The sequence below is a fragment of the Mobula birostris genome, chromosome 5, assembly GCF_030028105.1.
Source record: "Mobula birostris isolate sMobBir1 chromosome 5, sMobBir1.hap1, whole genome shotgun sequence".
In the NCBI taxonomy this organism is placed as follows: Eukaryota; Metazoa; Chordata; class Chondrichthyes; order Myliobatiformes; family Myliobatidae; genus Mobula; species Mobula birostris.
In genome coordinates this window covers 136,421,999-136,442,748 of record NC_092374.1, presented here as the reverse complement: position 1 = coordinate 136,442,748, position 20,750 = coordinate 136,421,999, and the positions used below count along the sequence as shown (strand labels likewise).

At 41.3% G+C, this 20,750-nt stretch overlaps 1 protein-coding gene and 1 pseudogene across 5 annotated transcripts in view; both read right to left on the bottom strand.

Annotated features, from left to right (window-relative positions):
- The window catches only part of LOC140197989 (dTDP-D-glucose 4,6-dehydratase-like), a 55,020-nt gene that overhangs the window by 33,835 nt on the left and 435 nt on the right, over positions 1–20,750 (bottom strand). For 3 of the 5 annotated variants that reach the window (XR_011886078.1, XM_072258746.1, XM_072258744.1), the window contains exons 2-6: positions 15,987–16,053; positions 15,259–15,327; positions 14,153–14,368; positions 10,535–10,625; positions 1,311–1,453 (exon numbers count right to left, since the gene is read on the bottom strand). Coding sequence is in view for 4 of the 5 variants with exons in the window: in XM_072258746.1 (XP_072114847.1) it covers positions 1,311–1,453; positions 10,535–10,625; positions 14,153–14,368; positions 15,259–15,327; positions 15,987–16,053 (586 nt within the window). In the remaining variant the exon portion in view is untranslated. The remainder of the gene's footprint in view (positions 1–1,310; positions 1,454–10,534; positions 10,626–14,152; positions 14,369–15,258; positions 15,328–15,986; positions 16,054–20,750) is intronic. The other 2 variants (XM_072258745.1, XM_072258747.1) reach the window with 2 other exon arrangements.
- On the bottom strand, positions 20,385–20,500 carry LOC140198544 (U6 spliceosomal RNA; annotated as a pseudogene).

The following is a 20,750-nucleotide window of genomic DNA, read 5'->3' as shown; positions in this document are numbered from 1 at the left end:
CAGTACAGCACAAGAACAGATCCTTCAGCCCACAATGTCTGTGCCGAGCACGATGCTACACTAAGCCCCTCTGCCTGCATGTGATCCATATCCTTCATGTCCCTATCTAAAAGCTTCTTGTATATCACCATCACATCTGATTCCAAAACAACCACTGGCAGCATGTTTCAGGCACTTACCACTTGCACTGCATGTCCCCTTTAAACAAAGAACGTGGAACAGCAGAGTATTGGTCAGGCCATTTGAGCTACGATGCTGAGCCAATCTCGATGCCAATTTATACCAAATGTCCTTTTCCTGTGTATCATCCTTAATCCTCCATTCCCTCCACATTCATTTGTCTATCTAAAAGTCTCCTCACTCCACTGAACTACCTTCTTCCACTTCTACACCTGGTAAGTTATTCCAGACATCTACTGTGCTCGCACATTCCTATGGTCTCCAGTGTGAAGACATTCCTGCTTCGAGGAAATATTATGTCTACACTATCTATGCTTCTCATAAGCCTCTGATACTCCAAGGAGAACAATCCAAGTTTGTTCAATCCCTCTTTAGAGCTAATACTCACTAACGCAAACAGCTTCCTCTTAAAACTTCTGATTCCTTTCCAAAACCTCCATATTCTTCCAGTAATGGAGTGACCAGAATTACGCATAATATCCAAGTGCAATTTTATATAAATTGCAACATTTATCCTCTCTGCCCCGAGAGATGCTGTACACCCTTCTTTACCACTTTATCTCCTTTCAGGGAGGGATGGACTTAAGACTTCAAAATCCATCTGTTCATCAATGCTGTTAGGGGTCTTGCCATCAAATGTATACTTTTCCCTTACATTTGACCTTCCAAGTACCACAGTTCACATTGCCTGGATTAAACTCCATCTGCTATTTCTCAGCCCATAACTGTAACTGATCTATACCCTGTTGTATCCCTTAATGACTTTATTCAGTATCTACAACTCTTGTCAATTTCTGTGCCATTTGCAAACTTACTAGATAATTCATTTACTGTATATTTTCATCAGGTCATACATTATCTACTGCATGATCTTACCCCACATCACCTCCCCCTCACTTTACACTGGCCATCTCCCCTCTTTACTCAGGTTCTAGTCCTGAAATGTCAACCATCTCTTTTCTGCCCAAATGATTGCGGGAGTCCTTCATCGAAAATATTTCAATGGTTCATTGCTGTGGCTCTTAACTGATTTTAAGAGCAGTCGTGAACAGGCATGAAACTGCCATGAGAAAAAAAAACTCACATCCTAAGTAGCAAACAAAAAGACACATTATTAGTTCATCAGTTACCTCTTTAATACTTCCTCCATAGACTTCATCAGTACTAACATGAATAAATTTTTCAACATTAGCCTGATAAGCAGCTTTCACTAGTATTTCTGTCCCATAAATATTCACGTTCTTGAATTCTGAAGAGCACCAAAATGACTTATCTGGGAGAAAAAGAAGCAAATTAACGTACCGTCAGCACAGATTTTTTGATCACATAACAGTTCTATGTAAATGCTCCAAATCTTATTAATACAGTGGATTCCGGTTAATTAGGACACATTGGGACCAGTACATTTTGACTCAATTAAGTGACTGCCCCAATTGGCTGAGGTTTAATGGAAATAGTTTAAAAAAAAGACAAACTACTATTCAACTGAGTAACAAATTATGTAATTAAATGAATGCAGAACAAATTCAAACACTACCAATATTATTATGGTACTAATGCACAGTTTTATAGTTCTTAACAGCTATCAATGGAGGAATTCATACAGTGTACATTGCCATGTTCTTTTGATTGACTGTAAGTGCACAAAATCAGCATAGACACCTAGTGCAGATAATGCGATGCAGCATGTTACAGCATGTTACTGTGCATTTGTAGAAGGTTGCGAGTATCGATATGCATAGTCCAGATCTCTTCAACCTTCTCAGAGAGTAGAGGCATTAGTTTCTTGACTGTGTAGGATGTATTTTGGGACCATGAGAGGTTGTGTGAGATGTCTGTGAAGACGTCAGTGAGCTGGTGTGTACACTCCCTGAGTATCACCCTGGGATGTTGCCTAGTTTGGCAGCCTTACGGGAGTTGACTCTCTGTAGAGTCCTTCTCAATCTGCTGCTATTACAGACAGTGGCTGCTCACCCGGAAGGGGATAACTTTGTGGGCAGCATTATGTTGCATGCCTTGAAGTGTGCATAAAAGTTATTTAGAGCGTCGAGAAGGGAGGCCCATCCACATATACCAGGCATCATGATCGGACAGGTATTCCTGATTTTTTTATGCACAGGTAGTCTTTGCCCTCTTGTTGCCTCAGATGAAGTTTCTCCTGGCTGCTCTGAGAGCAGTTCTCTCACTAAATTTGAAGTCAGTCTTCCTAGCTTTTAGTAGGCAGAGCACTTTTGTGTTCAGCCAGGGCTTCTGGCTGTTCTTGAGGTGCCAACGCCATCTACAGTACATATTTACAGGCCAAGCCGGTGACAGACGAGGCATTTTCCTCCAGGTCTGTGCCTTCTCCGTTTGTGGTGGCCTCCTTGAACATCTGCCAGTTAGTCAGTTCAAACAGTCCTGAAGCCTAGAGTGCCTCATTTGGCCATATAGTGATGGTCCTCTTGACTGGTTTCTCCATTTTCAACAGCGGTTGGTATGCTGGGATTAACATTATGGAGATTTGGTCAGAAAGGCCAAGATGAGGCAGTGTGGTGGCTCTGCAAGTACTGTGTCTGTTTGTATAAATATGGTCCAGTCTGTATATTCCCTTAGTGGCCCTGGTGACGTGTTCATGGATCTTGGGGTAAAATGTCCTGCAGGTTAACGTGATTGAAGTCTCTTGCAATTACGAAGAGACTGTCAGAAACTTGTTTTATAGAGAGCTGATGATACTATAAAGCTCTCCCAGTGCATCCTTGGCATTCATGCTCGGGATGGGGCGGAATGTAGATGGTGGTGTTGAACACAAGAGTAAACTCCTTGAGCAGCTGATGTGGCCAGCATTTAATTGTAAGATGTTTAATTGCCACAGAACAGCTAACTACAGATGAGTTTATGCACCAATCTTTGTTAATGTACTGTAAACTCAGATTCCACCTCCTTTGGATTTCCCCGACAGTGAGTTTCTATCCACACAGAACAGAGTTATCCCTTCAAGCTGAAATGCCAGGTTGGGCACATTGTCATTTAGCACGTTTCAGTGCAGACTCCTTCTGCGCATTGATGCTCATTCTCAGTGAGCCAATTTTATTTTCTAGTGAATGGACATTGGCCAGGAAAAGTGATGATATTGCTGGCCTGGTCAGATTAGTTCTCAGCCTCGCTAGCGGCTCGGCTCTTGCACTGTGTTTCTGCTTCCTCTTGCACCAGGGCCTAATCCTACAGTCATATAGATCGCAATGGTGATCGCTTCAGATCACGTGGCTAAAAGAAATGCAAGAAAACTTCTTCATACCAGTGTAGATGAGTTAGACAGAAGGAGCAACTGGGAGGGAAGGAGCTTAAAACTGACCAGCAGATCGGATTCTTCAATTTTCCCTGCAAATCAAGGCAAACAGTATGCTTGGAGATTGACAAGTCAACTACATGCTGAGGGGAGGATACAAGAATGAGGACGAAAAAGCAAAATTAATCAACAATTAAAAGCAATCAGTTCTGCAGATAAATTAGGAGGGGGGGGGTAGTTGGTGGCTAGGATGGGTGGGGTAAGGACACTTATTAACCTTATAGTCCTTTCTGTTTGGGATGACAAAGTGGTCCCGAGAATAGAGCCTATGGACAATGTGGTCCAAGTTCCAAGTAATGCCTCAAATATGTTGCTGCATGGGGATTAATGACAGATAAATTTTGCCAATGATGGAAAACAAGCTAGAAATCATCACTACCCTATTTTACTCCTCAAATAAGCAGAGAAATCAATTTTCAATTTTACAATGTTGAAAGTTTCATGCAATAAAGCTTCAAATTAATTCATTTATTTATTTAGAAAAACTTGTTTTTGTCTATAATTTCAGAATACAGACCACTAAATTAATAAAATTAAAGCATGTGTGGATAAGAACAAAATTCTTCAATTTTGGATTACTCCCAGTACCACATGCTAGTCAGGGCTGGAATAGCATGATAGTACGCATGAATAAGTGGTTGAAGATCCCTTGTACAGAGCAGTGTTTTAAATTTCTGTCATTGGAATCACTTCTAGGAAGATATGATCTGTAAGAAAAGGACGTTACATCTGAACCCAAGGGGACCAATATCTTTGAGGACAGGTTTGCTCGAGCTGTGCGGAGGGTTTAAACTAATTTGGCAGGGGGATGGGAACCTGAGTGATAGGGCTGAGGATGGGGCAACTGCGATACACATTGATGCATTGTGTAGTGAGACTATGAGGAGGGACAGGTCGATGATAGGGCAAAATTGCAGTCAGTGGTAGAGTTAAAGTGTAATGGAGGGGAGTAAAATCAAAAAGGATGATACATACAGGACTGAAGGTGTTATATTTGAATGCACACAGTACACAGAACAAGGTAGATGATCTTGGAGCGCATTTAGAAATTGGCAGGTATGACGATGTGGGCACCACTGAGTTGTGACTGAAACAACATCATTGTTGGGAGCTTAACATCCAAGGATACACCTTGTATCAAAAGGACAGGCAGATAGGCAGGGGGTGGGGTGGTTCTGTTGGTAAAAAAATGAAATCAAATCCTTAGAAAGATCTGTTATAAGATCTGACATAGGATTGGAAGGTGTAAAATCCTTGTGCATAGGAGTTAAGAAACTGCAAGGGTAAAAAGACCCTGATGGAAGTTATATACAGGCTTCTGAACAATAGCCAGAAAGTGAGATATAAATTACAACAGGAGATAGAAAAGGCATGTAAAAATGGCAATGTTACGATAGTCATGGGAGATTTCAATATGCAGGCATATTGGTGTTGTATCCCAAGAGAGGGAATTTGTAGAATGCCTACGAGGTGGCTTTATGGAGCAGCTTGTGGTTGAGCCCACTAAGGAAAAGGCAATTCTGGACTGGATGTTGTATAATGAACCAGAGTTGATTGGGGAGCAATTCGGAAAGCGTAGGATAGATACATCATAAAAACCAATAAGTATTCTAAAGGGAGGATGAGGTAACCATGGCTAACAAGGGAAGTCAAAGACAGCACAAAAGCAAAGGAGAGAGCACATAATACAGCAAAAGTTAGTCGGAAGTTAGAGGATTGGGAAGCTTTTAAAATAGCAACAGATGTCAACCAGAAAAACCATAAGGAGAGAAAAGATGAAATATGAAGTAAGTAAGCCAAAAATATAAAAGAGGATACTGAAAATGTTTTCCGATATATAAAGAATAAAAGAGAGGTGAAAGTGGATATTGGACAGCTGGAAAGTGATGCTGGAGACGTAGTAATGGAGGACAAAGAAATCCAAAGAATCCAAGTACCTGACATCCACAGCCTCTCCTTTGTCCACTCTGCTTGTTACTTCCTCCAAGAACTCTAACGGATTTGTCAGGCAAGATTTCTCTTTACAGAAACTAAGCTGACTTTCACTTATTTTATCATTAGTCATTAGGGAGTGTGAAGCGCAGAATCAAATATTGCTGTGATGATTGTACGTTCTAGTACCAATTGTTTGGCGACAATAAAGTATAAAGTATAGTCTCCAAGTACCCCAAAATCTCATCTTGAATAATAGGCTCCAACACTTTCCCAACCACTGAGGTTAGGCTAACTGGCCTATAATTTCCTTTCTTTTGCCTGCCTCCCTTCTTAAAGAGTGAAGTGACGTTAGCATCAGTGAGCATTAGTAACGTTAGCATTAGTGACATTAGTGACGTTACAGTCCTCTGGGACCATGCCAGAATCAAGTGATTCTTCAAAGATCATGATCAATGCCTCCGTTATCTCTTCAGCAACTGCTCTCAGGACCCTGGGATGTAGTCCATCTGGTCCAGGTGACTTAACCACTTTAAGACCTCTGAGTTTGCCTAGCACTTTTTCCTTTGTAATAGCAATGGCGCTCATTCCTACTCCCTGACACCCACGGATCTCTGGCACACTGCTAGTGTCTTCCACTGTAAAGACTGATACACAGTACCCATTAAGTTCATCTGCCATTTCTTTGTCCCCCAAGTCATCAGCATCATTTTCCAGTGGTCCAATATCAACTCTCATCTCCTTTTTGCTCTTTATACAACTGAAAAAACTTTTAGTATCCTGCTTTATATTATTGGCTAGCTTACCCTCATATCTCATCTTTTTATTCTCCCTTCTTAACACTTTTTTCAGATGCCTTTTGTTGGATTTTAAAAGCTTCCCAATCATCCATCTTCCCACACGTTTGCCACCTTATATGCCCTTTCCTTGGCTTTTATGCAGTCCTTAAATTTCCTTGTCAGCCATGGTTGCCTACCCCCGCCATTTGAGAACTTCTTCTGTTGACATATCAATCCTGCACCTTGTGAACTATTTCCAGAAACTTCAGCCACCTTTGCTCTGCTGTCATCCCCACCAGTATCCCCTCTCATGCCTCTGTAATACCCTTTATTCCATTGTGATACTAATACATGTGACTTATGCTTCTTCCTCTCAAATTGCAGTATGAATTTAATCATATTATAATCACTGCCTCCTAAGGGTTCCTTTACATTAAGCTTCCTCATAAGATCTGGGTTATTACACAACACCCAATCTAAGATAGCCTTTGCCCAAGTAGGCTCAAGCACAAGCGGCTCTAAAAAGCCATCTCGTTGCATTCAACAAATTCTCTGTCGTGATCCGACATCAACCTGAGTTTCTCCAATCCCTTTGCCTCTCAGCTCCAAACTCCTGCCTTCTCCCCGTAACGCTTCATGCCTGACGAGTCAAGAACCTATCAATCTCTGCTTAAATATACCCAATGACTTGGCCTGCACAGTCACCTATGGCAATGAATTCCACGGATTCACCACTCTCTGGCTAGGGAAATTACTCGTCATCTCTGTTCTAAATGGATGTTCCATTATTCTGAGGCTATGCCCTCTGCTCCTATACTCACCCACCACAGGAAACATATTTTCACATCCACTCTGTTGAGGCCTTTCAACATTCAGTGAGATTCCCCCCTCATTCTTCTGTCCCAGAGCCATTAAATGCTCATCATATGATAAGGCTTTCAATCTCAGAATCATTTTTGTTTGAACCTTCTCCTATGTCAGCTCATCCTTTCTTACTTAGATAAGGGGCCCAAAACTGCTCACAATATTCTGAGTTGGCCTCACCAGTGCCTTACAAAGCCTCAATATTACATTCTTGCTTTTATGTTCTAGTCTTCTCGAAATGAATGCCAACATTGCTTTCTTCACCACCAACTCAGCCTGCAAATTAACCTGTAATACCATGGGCTCTATCTCGTTCAGCAGCTTCATGTGTGGCCTTCTGAAAATCCAAGTAAAGAACATCCCCTGATTCTCCTTTGTCTAGCCTGCTAGTTATTTCCTCAGAGTTCCAACAGGTTTGTCAGGCAAGACAAAGGAATCCATGCTGAATTTGGCCTACTTTATCTTATGCCTCCAAGTACCCTGAAATTTCATCCTTAACAATGGACTTCAACATCTTCCCAACCACTGAAGTCAGACTAACTCACCTATAATTTCCTATCTTCTGCCTCTCTTCTTTCTTAAAGAGTGGAGTGATATTTGCAAGTTTCCAGTTCTCCAGAACAATTCCAGACTCTTGTGATTCTTGGAAGATCCATCTAGTCCAGGTGGCAACTATGGCTGACAAGGGAGGCCAAAACCGACATAGAAGCCAAAGAGAGAGCATATGATAGAGCAAAAATAGTGGAGAGTTAGAGGATTGGGAAGCTTTTAAAAAACAGAAGGTAACACAAAGCTCATAAAGTGGGAAAAGATGGAATATGAAGGTAAACTAGCTAATAATATTAAAGAGGATATCAAAAGTTTCTTCAGATATATAAAGAATAAGAGAGGTGAGAATCGATATCAGATTGGTGGAGAGGTAGTAATGGGAGTCAAGGAACTGGGAGACAAACTGAATGAGTATTTTCCATCAATTTTCTCTGTAGAAGACACTAGCAGTATGCTTGGAGTTCAACAGGGTTGGGGGGGGGGTAGAAATGAGTGAAGTTGTCATTACCAGGTAGAAGGTGCTTGGGGAACTAAAAGGTCTTAAGGTAGATAAGTCATCTGGACCAGATGGTTTACATCCTTGGGTTCTGAAACAGGTATCTGAAGAAATTGTGAAGGCATTAGTAATGATCTTTCAAGAATCAATAGATTCAGGCATGGATCTGGAAGAAATTGCAAAAATCACTCATTTCAAGAAGGAAGAGAGGCAGAAGAAAGAAAATTATAGGCCAGTTAGTTTGACCTTGGTGATTGGGAAGATGTTAGAATCGATTGTTAAGGATGTGGTTTTGGGGTACTAGGTGGCACATGATAAAATATGGCAAAGTCAGCACGGTTTCCTTATGGGAAAATCTTGCCTGACAAGTCTGTTGGAATTCTTTGAAGAATAGCAAGCAGGATTGGCAAAGGAGAATCGGTGGATGTTGTGTACTTGGATTCTCAAAAAGCCTTTGATAAGGTGCCACACAATAGGCTATTTAACAAGGGCCCATGGTATTACAGGAAAGATACTAGCATGGATAGAGCACTGACTGATTGGCAGGAAGCAAAGAGTGGGAATAAAGGGAGCCTCTTCTGGTTGGTTGGCTGTTGATGATTAGTGGTGTTCCACAGGGGTCTGTGTTGGGACCCCTTCTTTTTATGTTATATGTCAGGTGTGAGGTGCTGCATTTTGGAAGGACAAATCAAGGTAGGCCGTACACAGTAAATGGTAGGGCACTGAGGAGTGCGGGGGAACAAAGAGATCTGGGAGTTCAGAAACATAATTCCTTGAAAGTGGCGTCACAGGTAGACAGGGTTCTAAAGGTGGTTTCTGGCATCCTGGCATTCATAGATCAAAGTATTGAGTATAGGAGTTGGGATGTTATGGGGGAGGTTGTATAAAACACTGGTGAGACCAAATATGGAGTATTGTGTACATTCTGGTCACCTAACTATAGGAAAGATATCAATAAGATTGAAAGAGTGCAGAGAAGATTTACTTGGATGTTACTGGGTCTTCAGGAGTAGAGTTACAGGGAAAGATTGAACAGGTTAGGACTTTATTCCTTGGAGTGTAGAAGAATGAGGGAAGATTTGATAGAGGTTTACAAAATTATGATGGGTATAGACAGATTAAATGTGAATAGGCTCTTTCCACAGATTAGGAGAGATAAATACAAGAGGACATGGCTTTAGGGTGAAAGGGGAAAGGTTTAGGGAGAACTTCTTCACTCAGAGAGTGGTGGGAGTGTGGAATGAGCTGCTATCTGATGTGGTAAATGCGGGTTCACTTAAGTTTTAAGAATAAATTGGATAGGTACACGGATGGGAGAGGTCTGGAGCGTTATGGACTGGATGCAGGTCAATGGGACTAGTGGAATACTGTTTTGGCACAGACTAGAAGGGCTGAGTGGCTTGTTTTCTGTGCTGTACGGTTCTATGGTTCTATGGTCAATAATTTGGATGGCTCTGTGGCCAAGAATGCCAACAATACAAAGATAGGTGGAGGGGCAGGTGGTGTTGATGAAGCAGTGAGTCTGCAGGAGGACTTAGATTGGGAGAATGGGCAAAGAAATGGGAGACGTAATATAGTGTAGGAAAGAGTATGGTCATGCACATTGGTAGATGGAATAAAGGCGTAGACTATTTTCTAAACGGAGTAAATTCAAAACTCAGAGTTGCAAAGAGATAAGCTGAGTCAGTAGTAAGGAAAGTTAAGTGCAATGTTAGGATTCTTTTCGTGAGCATTATAATACAAAAGTAAGGATGCAATGATGATGCTTTATATAGCATTGGTCAGACCATATCTGGAGTACTGTGAGCAGTTTTGGGCCCCATATCTAAGAAAAGATGTGCTGGCATTGTAGAGGGTCCAGAGGAGAATTATTCCAGGAATGAAAGGGTTAATGCATGAGGAGCATTTGATGGCTCTGGTCTGAACTCACAGGAGTTTAGAAGAATGTAGGGGGACCTCAATGAAACCTATCGATAGATAGGATGGATGTGAAGTATGTTTCCTATTGTGGGCAAGTCTAGGACCAGAGGGCACAGCCTCAAAATAGAGGGACATCAATTAAGAACAGAGACGAGGAGGAATATCTTTAGCCAGAGGGTGGTGAATCTGTGGAATTCATTGCTATGGATGGCTGTGCAAGCCACAGCATTGAACATATTTAAAGTGGAGGTTGATAGGTTCTTGATTAGGGCATCAAAGATTATGGGAAGAAAACAGGAGAATGGGGTTAAGAGGGGTAATAAATTAGCTATGATGGAAGAGTGCAGCAGACTCAATGGGGCGATTGGCATAATTCTGCTCCAATGTCTTATGGTCATGACGTATAAAATCAATTTGCAACTTCTTTTGTCCTTATACTTACAAGTATAAGCAGGTACCAAACTGAGAAGTGTTAAGAAAACTCCTTACCAACATGAGTTTGAGCCGCAAAATGTAGAACTATGTGAATTCTTTCAATTTCAAACAATAGCTTCATAAAATGTTCATCACAAATATCACCCTATAAATAGAAAATTCTGTAATTATGCATTATTTACATATTAATAAAACACCTTTATGTTTCATTAATTTTTATAGTATTAAAAACAATTTAAAATACTCCAATCACAACGAAAGAAAACAGGAAGATAAAGCATTCTACAAAACATGCAGGACCTTTTTCTTTTAAAGATATACAACTTGCTGGTCATACATTTGTGTCACCTTTCTATGGAAAGAGACACAAAAATAAATCTAGATGGATACAAACAATCCCATGGTATTAATAGGCAAAAAGACTACCTTAGGAACCTAGCAAATATTTATTCTTCACTCTTGTCTGACACCAACATAACTATATTTTTAGTAGTAGCAAAAATAAAAACTAAGTTTATATGGAATTTTTTTTTCGTATATTTCAATTGTGTTTGCTCAATTGAGTGAATGCAAAATATGCCTGACACTTCCTGAAAAACCAGCGTTAAACAATGCTTTGAGCAACCTTCATCTCTCAACGTCACCACAACAAATTAATCAGTTGTCTTGCTTAGTGTTCACAGGATTTTAGTGTGTGTGAATTGATTGCTGCCTTATATATAGAGGGAGAATTTCATTTGATTGAGCAGATGACTAGCTGACATAATCTGAAAAAGAGAGTGATATTAGGACTCTACAACTTAACTTCAAGAGCTAGGTTAGATTTCAAGAAATAGTGGAAATTTATAACAATCTTCCACAAAGGCAATTGAAACGTGGTCAGTTTTGATAACGGACTTGATATCTGGAAATATTTTTTAAAATACAGGTATATGGAGTTGGACAAAAGATTATCCACAATTTCACTGATAAATCAAATAACCTAATCTTGTTCTGGGGCCTTACAAACAAGTGTGTATTTCAGATATTGTCCGCTCAGAGAGGGAATCATAAAAATAATTAGCTCCTTTCTAAGTATTCTATCTAACTAGATTTTTCTAACTATTCTAACTAGATTATTAATTCTGGACATTCTAGCATGACTGGAACCAACTTTGACTTGGTAAAGACACTTCTACACAGTGGCAGAACTTTTATTTATAGAATGGTATGTCTCCACCTGATGGCAGCAACATAACAAACAGTAAGAAAAAAGTCAAATCTTGACAGCACTCTGAATGTCAAAGTTCTCTTTTAACTTCATCAGTCCACAGGACTTGTTTCCAAAATGCATCAGGCTCGTTTAGATGTTCCTTTGAACTTTTTGGCCGCAATGAGCAAAGGTATGTTTGGAGAAAAAAGGGTGCAGAATTTCATGAAAAGAACACCTCTCCAACTGTTAAGCACAGGGGTGGATCGATCATACTTTGGGCTTGTGTTGCAGCCAGCGGCACAGGGAACACTTACTGATAGAGGGAAGAATGAATTCAATTAAATACCAGCAAATTCTGGAAGCAAATGTCACACCATCTGTAAGAAAGCCAAAGATGAAAAAAGGATGGCTTCTACAACAGGATAATGATCCTAAACACACCTCAAAATCCACAATGGACTTCCTGAAGAGGCACAAGCTGAAGGTTTTGCCATGACCCTCACAGCCCCCTGACGTAAACGTCATCAAGAATCTGTGGATAGACCTCAAAAGAGCAGTGCATGCAAGATGACCCAAGAATCTCACAGAACTAGAAGCCTTTTACAAGGAAGAACGGGCAAAAATCCCCCAAACAAGATTTGAAAGACTCTTAGCTGGCTACAGAAAGCGTTTACAAGCTGTGATACTTGCTAAAGGGGGTGTTATTAAGTATTGCCATCCAGGGTGCCCAAACTTTTGCTTTGGGGCCTTTTCCTTTTTTGTTATTTTGAAACTGTAAAAGATGGAAATAAAAAAGTTTTCTTGCTTAAAATATTAAAGGAATGTGTCATCTTCAACTTTATGACTTTTGGAAATCAGTTTATCTTTTACTCGCTCAGCTATTCACAGTAACAGAAATTTTGACCGGGGTGCCCAAACTTTTGCATGCCACTGTATCTGAATGAATAGGGTATAAAAGGACTTGGAACTAATGCAGGCAAGTAGGATTTGTATCAACAGCCACTTTGGTCATTTCACAAGACGGAAATGCAGCCGTGAACCTTGTTTGCACACATCATAAGATGGTTGCAATCCCACAGTAACCGCCAGATCCAAACCACCGGTCTCCTAAGTGATTGCTCTTATTGTCCATAAATTGGGAAAGACCTGGAGGACCTGTATATAAAGTGAGTAAGAGATCAGGTGCCTCAGCGGAGCACAAAATATCACTGACAGACAAGATTACAGAAAATCCAAAGAAGTCAGTGCATATATCAGGTACAACCAAGGACTGGGCAAGGCCCCTTAAGGAACAAAATGGCAATCTGTGCATGAAGCCAGGAGATGCAAGCAAAGACTTAGATGAACACTTCTTATACTGTACGTATTCATTAAGGAGAACAACACTGTAGTTAGAGAATTCAGAGAGAGGAAGGTGACATTCTGGAACAAGTCATCATTAAATAGGACATGCTTGATATCTTAGGCTTAAAAATTGATACATGCCCAGGGCTGAACGAGATATATCCTAAGCTGCTTTGGCAGGAAAGAAGATCGCTGAGGTCCTGATAAAGACTTTAAATCTACACTGCAAACATGACCAGAGGAAAGCAAATATAGTAACTTTATTTAAGAAGGGCAGCAGGAATAAACCAGTAAATTACAGATCTGAGAGCCAAATGCCAATAGAATGCAAGTTATTTGCAAAGAATCTGAGGTACAGAATTAATCAATACCTGAAAAGGCAGGATTAATCAAGATTCAAATGTAAAGGAGAATGAAATAATTATTACTCCAGATCCAATGCAGCACAAAAAGAAACACAATAAACATAAATATCGAAGCTAGCATGTATACATACTGTAGATTGATTGTATGTTCAATAAGTGACATTAGGCACAAGAATTTCTGTGCATATGAGACAGGAAACGACAAACGAGTGGTGACTGGCGGTGCAGAAGGGTTGTTCAGCCTGACTGTTTGGGGAAAGTGACTGGTTTTGAACCTGGTGTGGTCCTGGCGTGAATGCTACATAGCCTCCTCCCTGATAGGAGTCGGACAAACGGTCCACGAGCAGGGTGGGTCCTTCCTTCATGATGTTTCCAGCACCTTTCTGTACATATGTCCTTGATGGCAGGTAGGCTAGTGCCCGTATTGCATTGGACAGTTTTGCCTACCTAGTGTAAAGTTTCCCTGTCTATCACAGTTTAGTTTCCATACCATGCAGTGATGCAACATGTTAGGATGCTCCCTAATGTGTATCTGTAGAATGACATGAGTATAGATGTGCATAGTCCAGTTCACCTCAGCCTCCTCAGAAAGAAAAAGCATTGGTGTGCTTTCCTGATTGTGTACAATGTGTTCTGAGACCATAAAAGGTTGTATGAGATGTGCACACCCAGGAGTTTAAATCTGCACGCAGTTTCCACTGCTGTACCACCGATGTACAGAGGGGTGTGAGTTTTTCGAATTCTCCTGATGTCAATAACCATCTCACTTACCTTGTCAACATTCAGAAAGAGGTTATTTGCTGGCACAAAGCCTTGAACCCGTCCACCTCCTCTCCGTAGGCTGGTAGGTACGTCGTTGTTGATGAGCCCCACCACCGGTGTGTCATTGGCGAACTCGACAATGTGATTAATTGGGTGTTTGGCAATGGAGTCACACAAACTCCTTTCAGAAAGCAGCGGAATCCTGAAGGACTGTACCCCAGGGTTCTGAAAGAAGTAGGTGGAGGGGTTGCAGAGACATTTGTAATGGACTTTCAAGAATGACTAGATTCTGAAATGGTTCCTCAGGACAGAAGAACTGCAAATGTCACTCCACTCTCTAAGAGAGGAGGGGGGCACAAGAAAGGAAATACTAGGCCAGTTAGCCTGACTTTAGTGGCTAGAAAGAAGTTGAGGTCGATTATTAAGGATGAGGTTTCAGGTACTTGACGCACATGATAAAATAGGCCGAAGTCAGCATGGTTTGCTCAAGAGGAAATCTTTCTCAGCTGATGAGTCTAGATCAGAGGTCACAGTCACAGAAAAATGGATAGAATATTTAGGATTGAAATCAGACAATTCTTTTAAAAATCAGAGGCTAGTGAATATTCATATTTCTGTACCACAGAGTGTAGTGGAAACTCAGGTCACTGAGATCATTCCAGAGAAAAGCTGATAGATTTCTGAATATTAAGGATGGCAAAGGACCAGAGGATAGTGCAGGAAAATAATGTCGAGATAAAAATCAGCCATGATCTTGATAAATAACAACTCAAAGGGGCCAGGCTGCCTATCCATGTTCCTAGTTCTTATGCAAATGAAGTAAATTCCAAAGCAGTAACATCCTCAATACATTCATGTTACTGGAACATCGCTATTTAAATATTTTGAAATACTGTAAATCAGACCATCTACATTGCTGATGTCAGATGCCTGATATTGTACTGTTCATTACTTGAACCACATTGTGGTTAAATAGAGTCAGCATTGCACTACAGGATGTTTTTCTAAAAAAAGTTTATCTTTAAAAGTTATTATGATCTCCCACAAAAATAATTCTGAAAAGTACAGTGTTTCATTAGCAGTACGACACAATAATTTAACAGATATTTAAATACCTTTATAAATTTGTAGTTTTTTCTGTGAGAAACTGATTTCAAGTTCTTTAAGCTTGCACAGTAATCAAGCTGTTGGAGGCAAAGTAGTGATTAAGGAATGTGAGATAAAATACTAGGATTAATTTATGTAGAATCATAACATTTACACTGCCTGCTATCCACAGATCTACTCATTGGCAAGGTCAGCGCTGTACTACTGCAAGTGTTGGTATAGATAGGGCTATATTTCATACTGTATAGTGTTTGTTCCATACACCTATGGTGGCCAGTGAATCCTGTTTGCCATGAAATGGATTGCACTTGATCTGCTGTGCCAGCCAAGAAGTGAAATTTCACTAGCCAGTGTGTGACCAGAGCAGGTGTCAAGAACAACAAGGGTCAGGAATGGGAATATGTGTGATGTTAGAATGTTAGCGCTAGAACTCAAGCAGACAAGCTGTGAGCTTTAGCTGAGAGAATGCCTTGGGAGCACTGGTGATTGGGGATTTGGTTAGGTTTGCAGCTACTGCTAGAGCCAGAGACTGCAGTGCTTGATAAGCTAAAAGATACAAGCTGAAACTTGCACTGAATTGTCATACCTATGTGTGTGGTGGTGGGAAGTGGTGGACTACCATATTTCATTGCAGCCTTAATGTCATTGGCAATGGTATCCATAATTTTTGTTAATGGCAGGAAGTTTGTGTCCCTACCCCTTGTAAATTAGGAAGACTTAATGTAACCACACTCACCTTGTCCAAATTTATGATCAAATAATCTGGATATCTCTCCAGCAGGCAAATAATCACATGCGAGGCACTTGAAAACAAAAACACTTTGGATTACTTGCTTAGCAAAAAAGCATTGTAAAGCTCAAGACTTCTGGGATTTGTACTTTTCAAACAATCTAGTTGATTGTAATTTTGCCACAAAGAGAAAGGTCTATCAAACACAGGCAAATCAATCGACATTTGGTTTTGAAATCTACTACTTATCATCAATGTAAGGATACTCATTATTATATTTTTGCAATACGAGTTGGGACATTATGTTGCAGTTGTACAGGTTGTTAGTGAGGCTGCACTTGGAGTACAGTGTACAGTTTTGGCTGCCCTGTTATAAGAAAGATATGGGTGAACTAGAGAGAATGCAGAAATGATTTGAGGATGTTGCCAGAATTACAATATGTACAAGGCCTGTGTTAGAGAGAAAAGTTAGCCATACTGGGTCTTTGTTCTTTGAAATGTAGGAAAATGAAGGGTGACTTTATAGAAGCATTTAAAATAATGTGAGGCATCAATAAACTGGATGACAACAGTTTTTCCCCAGATTACGGAAGCCCAAAACTGAAGTTTAAATCTCAAAGTACATTATCAAAGTTCGTATAAATTAAACAATGACTTCCAAGTTCCCTGGCCCTGATCATCTCATTTTCACCATGGAATATCCAGTTCTCATAACCTCCTTTATGTCAGCCACTTGGAACCATCTATGTTCCAAGCCTACACCAGTATTACTCCCCAACTTTTCCTCTGCTGCATCGACAACTACACTGGTGCTGCTTCCTGCACCTGTGCTGAGCTCAGTGACTTCATCAACTTGGCCTCCAATGGCTTCTACCTTCCCCTCAAATTTACCTGGTCCATTTATGACACTTCCCTCCCCTTTCTCAATCTCTGTCTCTCATCTCTGGAGACAGTTTATCCACTGATATCTTTCATAAACCCACTGATTCTCACAGCTGCCTGGACTATATCTCTTCACACCTTGTCACTGGTAAAATGCCATTCCCTTCTTTCAGTTCCTCCATCTCCACACCCTGCTCTCAGGACGTGCTCCTTCTTCAAAGAAAGGGGCTTCCCTTCCTCCACCATCAAAGCAGCCCTCTCCCGCATCTTTTCCATTCCGTGTACATCTGCTCTAACCCCATCGTCCCACCACCTCAGCAGGGATAGGGTTCCTCTTGTCCTCACCTACCACCTCACCAGCCTCCGCATCCAGCACATAATTCTCCGTAACTTCCACCATCTCCAACATGATCCCACCACCAAGCACATCTCCTCCCCCCACCCCCATTTTGTGCAGGGATCACTTCCTACACAATTCTCTTGTCCATTTGTCCCTCCTCACTGATCTTCCTCCTGATACTTATCCTTGCAAGCAAGTGTAGCACATGCCCTGTACCTCATCCCTCACTACCATTCAGGGCCTCAAACATTCCTTCCAGGTGAGGTGACACTTCACCTGTGAGTCTGTTGGGGTCATCTACTATTTCCGGTACTCCCGGTGTGGCCTCCTGTATATTGGTGAGACCCCACGTAGATTGGGAGACCACTTCACCGAACACCTACCAGAAAAAAAGCATGATTTTCTGGTAGCCACCCATTTCAATTCTACTTCCCATTCCTATTTTGACATGCCAGTCCATGGCCTTCTCTATTGCCACGATGAAGAAACACTTAGGTTGGAGGAACAACACCTCATATTCCATCTGGGTAGCCTTCAACCTGATGGCATGAACATCGATTCCTCGAACTTCTGGTAATTGTCCCCCCCCCCTTCCTTCTCCATTCCCCATTCCCATTTTCCCTCTCACCTTATCTCTTCATCTGCCCATCACCTCTCTCTGGTGGTCTTCTCCTTTCCCTTTCTTCTCCCCATGGTCTTCTACCCTCTCCTATCAGATTCCTCCTTCTCCAGCCCTGAATCTCTTTCGCTAATCAACTTCCCAGCTCTTTTTTTCACCCTTCCCCCATCTAGGTTTCACCTATCACCTTGTACTTTCTTCTTGCCTCCCCCAACCTCCTTACTCTGTCTTCTCATCTTTTTTCCCATCCTGATGAGGGTCTCTGCTTGAAATGTCCACTGTTTACTCTTTTCTGCAGAGCTCCCTGCCTGCTGAGTTCCTCCAGTATTTTGTGTGTGTTGCTTTGGATTTCCAGCATCTGCAGATTTTCCCCTTTGTGATAAATTATACAACCTTGAGATTCATCTCCTTATAGGCAGCCACAAAACAAGAAACCCAAAAGAACCCATTTAAAAGAAAAACTAACTAACGCCCACTGTACAGAGAAAGAAAAAAATGACACACACCGCAAACAATAAAAGCAAGCAACAACATTCAAAACTAAATTGAGTCCACAGACATGAAAGGTCAGGGGTTTAGAGTGAGAGAGGAAAATTTTAAAAAGGATCTGAGGAGCAACATTTTCATGCAGAGCATGGTGAGTATATGGAATGAGGGGCCAGAGTAAGTGATTAGTGTAGGTATAATAGTATCATTTAAGAACCATTTAAAGAGTGGGGCTTAGAGGGATATAGTCCAAAACAGAAAACTGGCCATCTATATTATATCTATGCCCCTCATAATTTTATGAATCTCAATAAGCTCACCCCTCAGTGTGTCACATTCCAGTGGGAATAACCGCATCCAATCTCTCTTGATCAGTACACGTCTCTATTCTAGGCAACGTCCTGGTGAACCTCTTGTGCAGTCACCACGCTCTGCCTGAAGAAGTTCCTCTTCAGTTCCTTTTTAAATCTTTCCACACTCACCCGAAACCCCTGCCCCTTAGTTATGGACTCCCCTGACCTGGGAAAAGACCGTTGCCATCCGGCTTATCCATGCCTCTCATCATTTTAAACATGTATAAAGTTGCCCTTCATTCTCTTGCATTCCAAGGAATAAAGACCCAGCCTGGTTAACCTTCCTGTGGACTGCCAACCTGCACAATACTCCAAATGCAGTCTCATCAACAAGACAATGTGCTGTCCCACCATTAATACTTAACCAATTTTGATATCATCAACAACTTGCTGATCAGTCCACATACATTCTCACTCGTGATTTTTATAAATGACCAATAACGAGCCCAGAATCAATCCCTGTAGTATGCTGGAGACGCCAAAAGACAGAAGATGCAGGAATGTGGATTGACACACAAAAAACTGGAGTAACTCAGTGTGTCAGGCAGTACTTACAGAGATAAATGGACAGTCAGCATTTCAGGTCAAGACCCTTTATCTGGACTGAAGAAAAGAGGGGAGATAGCCAATTTAAAAAGGTGGAGTGAATGGTAGAGCAAGAGCTAACAGATCTTGTAAGGATCAATGTAAGGGGACAGATAAGATAAGCGGGTGGGGGTGAAAAATGGGAATGTTGATAGGTGGCAGTGACAAAGGTGGGGCATGGAATAAAGGGAAGGATTTGGGGAGGGGAAACCAGTGGGAGGAGTGTGTGAGTGATCAGTAGAATAAGAGGATGATGGAGACTGGTGGATCAGCAGGAGAGGGGATGAGAAAAAGGAGAAAAATGACAGAGAAGGAGCTGTTACTAGAAATGTGAGAACTCAATGTTTTTGCTTCCAGGGTAGAGACTACCGAGGCAGAATATGAAGTGTCTTTTCTCTAATTTGCATTTCACTTCAACCTGGCAGTAAAGGTGGTTGTGGACAGATGTCTGTGTGGGACTGGGAAGTGGAATTAAAATGGCTGGCCACTGGGAGATCCTGTCTGACATGGCAGACAGAGTGAACGTGCTTGGTGAGGCAGTCACCTGGTCTGCGCCTGGTCTGACGGACAAAGAGAAAGTCATAATTGGATCACCGATGGAATAAATAACATCCCAGAATTCACATGTCAATGTCTCACTTGGAAGGGCTGTTTAGGGCCTTTAAGGGCGATGAAGAAGGAGGTGTAGCTGCAAGTGTAACACCATGTGATGCCAGAGGAAGTGGTGAAAATAGATGTAATTTCTATACTTAAGAAACAATTTACGCAGACACTTACACAATGACAGGCATGGAAGATTACAGTGCTAATGGGGGCAAATGGGATTAGTGCAGTTGGACTAAATATCTTCTGTCTGTCTGTATCTTGTTTTACGGCGGTTGGCATCCAGCTTAATGGTGCATTACCGCCACCCTCTGCTCCAGAATGTGCACTAGACATACATTCTAAATCCCTTCACCCAATCACACACACACACACACAAACCTACACTTCACCCTCCCATCTTTGACCATCCTAGTATCCTATTCCTGTTTATTCGTCATATTCTATAAAAAACCCCTGTACCCCTTAAAAATGCTAAAAATACCTGGACTTGTGCTCTCTCACCCATGCCCAGCAACCCTTTTAATGTGAATTCCAAAAATATGGAACGCTTCACGAATTTGCGTGTCATCCTTGCGCAGAGGCCATGCTAATCTTCTCTGTCCTAAATATCTTGTTTCTGTGCTGTCTTGAAGAATCACATGACACAAGATTTACGTGAACATCATGATCTGCATGTTTTCCTCTAGGGTTGCACATCTCCCCAGCTTGGAACTACATTGCCACTATCCCTGGGTTTAAATTTGGGAACATCCCACCCAACCGCATTATGGGATAGATTCAACCGAATGACTGCAGCAGGAAAGACTTTTTCAAGGGCTACAGTTGTCAATGTCTGGATTCTCTAAAATAAGCATTGAAGCTTTTTTCTTGTTGTGCTCAGCTTTTATACTTCCATGTGT